At 41.5% G+C, this 3,561-nt stretch overlaps 1 protein-coding gene across 1 annotated transcript; it reads left to right on the top strand.

Annotated features, from left to right (window-relative positions):
- The first annotated feature begins 1,097 nt into the window (after positions 1 to 1,097).
- Positions 1,098 to 1,997, top strand: LOC117364034 (barrier-to-autointegration factor B-like). The gene has a single exon (XM_033952783.1). The coding sequence runs from the start codon at positions 1,180 to 1,182 to the stop codon at positions 1,450 to 1,452; it is 273 nt and encodes a 90-aa protein (XP_033808674.1). The 5' UTR covers positions 1,098 to 1,179; the 3' UTR covers positions 1,453 to 1,997.
- Positions 1,998 to 3,561: the final 1,564 nt, after the last annotated feature.

Raw genomic sequence — 3,561 nt, 5'->3', positions numbered from 1 at the left:
CAGGATGTGCCCGTGCCGCTTGAAGAATCTCGGCGAGAGGGAGAATTAGAAGGCCTTGAGCATGCGCAGATGCATGCTTAAGGCCCGGCAGAGGCAGAAAGTTCTTCAAGCGGCACCGGCACGTCCTGTTGGCTGCGTGCCTGTGCCAGAATGGGGGTAAATTTCAAGTTGTTCGAGTGGGGGGCCTTTGCGAACGGGGGGGGGGGAGCGATGCCGGTTCTCGGGGGGGGGGGGAGGGTGCTCGCAAATCGAGTCAACACTCAGTTTGCGAGACAAGTTTTGCTAGAATGTTTTGCTCGTCTTGCAAAACACTCGCAAACCGGGTTACTTGCAAACCTGGTTACTTGCAAACCGAGGTTTGACTGTATTCAGTTTACCTGCCTGGAATGTTACAGTTCTATCAAGAAACTTCTTATATTGGCATGATTTCAGGGTGTTTCTAATTGCCTCCTGTTATCTACCTACCCCCTACACCTGATTCCCAGATTTTGCAGTTACTGTTATCACTTTGGCAATTATTACCTGCAACAGCAAAAGCTTTCTGCACTTCAGTAAATAAGCCACTATTAGAGAAGTTATTTTAGAAGTGCTCTATAGCATCTACATGTGTAAATAATGGCATTTAGCATTTTCATGTAAATATCAATTTTACAATGATGCTATTTCCATGTGTAGATGCTGGGGGGGGGGGGACATATGAGGGCATTTTCAAAAAGAAAATAGAGTTGTCCAGTTCATAGCATGCAAAATGGATGTCCATCTCGCATGTTCTGTATTTTTCAACCGGACGTCCAGCATGAACAGCCATGTTACAAACTAGAAAGTCTCAAATCTACACTTTCACAGGAGCAAAAAAATGAATAAATCATGTGTCAGTGGACAGTGCTGCCTCAGTTCAAGTGAAGAGGAGTTTCAAAAAATGGAGGAAAAAGCCTCAGACTGGAGCCCTCCCACCACCACAATGGTGGTCCAAGGTGGTTAGACAATAACCTCACTGGCAAAAAACCTCCATTTGCACTCCCCATACATAAAAACTTTAGGCAGGGCTGTTTGTGCATACAAAGAAGATAGTAGAGATTGTCTTCGAAGATAATCGCAGTCCGCTCGACTGTTGGCGGGAGTGGCAGTTACGTACGGTAGTAGACGAAGCAGTTGTGGATACGAGTACAATTGACCAACATGTCATCCACATCCCAGAAACATCGGGACTTCATGGCAGAGCCCATGGGGGATAAGCCAGTGCGTTGCCTGGCTGGCATTGGTGATGCATTAGGCAAGAAGCTGGAAGATAAAGGCTTTGACAAGACCTATGTTGTCCTGGGCCAGTTTTTAGTCCTGAAGAAGGATGAAGAGCTCTTTCGGGAATGGCTAAAGGATGTATGCGGAGCCAACATTAAACAAGCAAGAGACTGCTTCGGTTGCCTGAAGGAGTGGTGCGATGCATTTTTGTAAACCTGGACCTCATCACTGCTGCCTACCATCAGTATCATTAGGGCTTCTACAGTTATTATAGCAAAATGCTCACCTAAATCTTGCATATAAATGACATTTCTATATTTGGCAGTCATTCACAGTTGAAAACCAAAGGACTAATTTATTTCTCATTTGGTATTGGGACTTGCACATCCTGTGCTATTTGACCGAAATCTAGAGAGAGTGTATTTTCTCACTGCATTTGTAACTACCCTTTATGTGTATGCTATCAGCCCTAGCTTGTGGCTTTTAATAGTTTCCCTACTCTGTATTTCAGTTAGCCACCTCAAGCCTTAATGATATGCATATCTGCAGTAGAGTGCAGAAAACTTCAAATATAGTTATTAAACAAGAAGTCTTTTCCAGTCAAGTTACCAGGCAGAAAACAATGCTGCCGTTTTTGAATAATGTTTTCAAGTTTTTCTCTCTGGCATGCACCTAGAATGATTTGAATATAAATTATAAACTAAACTATTAAAATTTTGTCTGTGAGGTGGGATTGTGGCTGTGCTACCTGGGTTTTGGAAAGAGAACTGAAGTCCATTTTTAAAAAATAAAAAGTTCTGATGCTTAAAAAAAAAAAATAAATAAATAAAGTCTACAGCTCCGACCACTAGGTTAATCCTCAGACTTGTTTCCTGTTTTGCTAAACATGCCTATAAAACCTAAAGTATTCTCTTTCAGTTTCAGCTTCAGTTTCATTTTATTTATTTATTTATTTTATTATTTAGATCGGGGTGCCCACACTTTTTTGGCTTGCGAGCTACTTTTAAAATGACCAAGTCAAAATGATCTACGTCAATTCTAACAGAGGAGGAAGTTCCAGGCCAGCCAGGCAGCGATTGGCTGGCCCAGAACTTCCTCTCCGATGTTAGAATTCATGTCGGAGGTGAAGTCTTGTGAATCCGGCGCTTGTACGTGCCAGGCCTGGCTTGGGAGAACAGCAGGGAGAAAAAGATTGCAAAGGCAACGCAATCGACTTGCGTTGCCTTTGCGATCTACTGGTCAATCGTGATCGACCATTTGGGCACCCCTGATTTAGACTTATGTCCTAAGTGGTTTTACATTCAGGTACTTTATCATGTTTCCCTATCTCTCCCAGTGGGCACAAACTCTATCTAATGTACCCCCAGAGTACAGTGTCTTTGTTTGACTTCCAAGCATCAGAATTTAATTCTATGTTATTGTGCTGGCCCAGCAGACGGTGGCTCCCTTAGCTGAGACCAGCACACTTTCTCTGACCTTTGTTCACCGCCACTGGATACTCGGAGGATGTCATCCTTTGGTGAGAACTTCTGGCATATTTTATGATTTGGCATTGTAATTTTGGACAATGATTCATTTTATCAAATAGTGACTACCTGGACTCCTAATGCAGGCTCATGAGGCCGAAACACGGCTCGTGTCGAGTCCAATGTATGTGTAGTTGATACTTTACATATGCTATATTGGTTACTATTAAAGTGTGATTCATTTGAAGACCTGACTTGCTCTGCTCTTTCTTTTGGATTCATGATTTTCCAACACTGGTTACATTTAAGGAAGTGATGATTTCATTTGTAAGAACTTTTAAAACTTTAGGAGTATATTTAAATACTTCTTTGAAGATGAAAGAGCATGTTTCTTATATTGTTTAATAAAAAAATCTTTAAGCTGAAGCATTTACACCCTTTGAAGTCAGTGGTAGCCGATTCTAATTTTCATCTGGTTATTCAAAGTCTGATTTTTCCACATTTTGACTATTGAAATTCCTTGTTAATTGGTGTTCTAAAGAAATATTTGAGATCTTTACAGATTGCTCAGAACTTTGTGGCAAAGTTAATAACTGGAACTTCTAGATTTGAACACATCACTCCTGTTCTTAAAAGAATTGCACTGGTTGCCAATTGAGCATCATATTTGTTATAAACTTTGGATGGCAGGAAATCTCCAGCTTTGTCAAACTTATGTTCCTTGAACAGTAATATCCTGGTAGGCCCATCTGTTTGTGAAATTCACCGCAAGGAACATAGGAAAACTATATTTTACGCATGTGGACCACAGTTATGGAAGCAATTACCTGAGCAACTGCGAGGGGTTGGTGATGTT

Source organism: Geotrypetes seraphini, chromosome 7 (assembly GCF_902459505.1).
Source record: "Geotrypetes seraphini chromosome 7, aGeoSer1.1, whole genome shotgun sequence".
In the NCBI taxonomy this organism is placed as follows: Eukaryota; Metazoa; Chordata; class Amphibia; order Gymnophiona; family Dermophiidae; genus Geotrypetes; species Geotrypetes seraphini.
Note: the sequence above shows the minus strand (reverse complement) of the source record. Positions and strands in the feature narration are given on the sequence as shown.

Bases quoted from the DNA above. Each gene is read 5' to 3' on its own strand.
- LOC117364034 (XM_033952783.1), top strand. From the start codon at position 1,180: ATGTCATCCACATCCCAGAAACATCGGGACTTCATGGCAGAGCCCATG.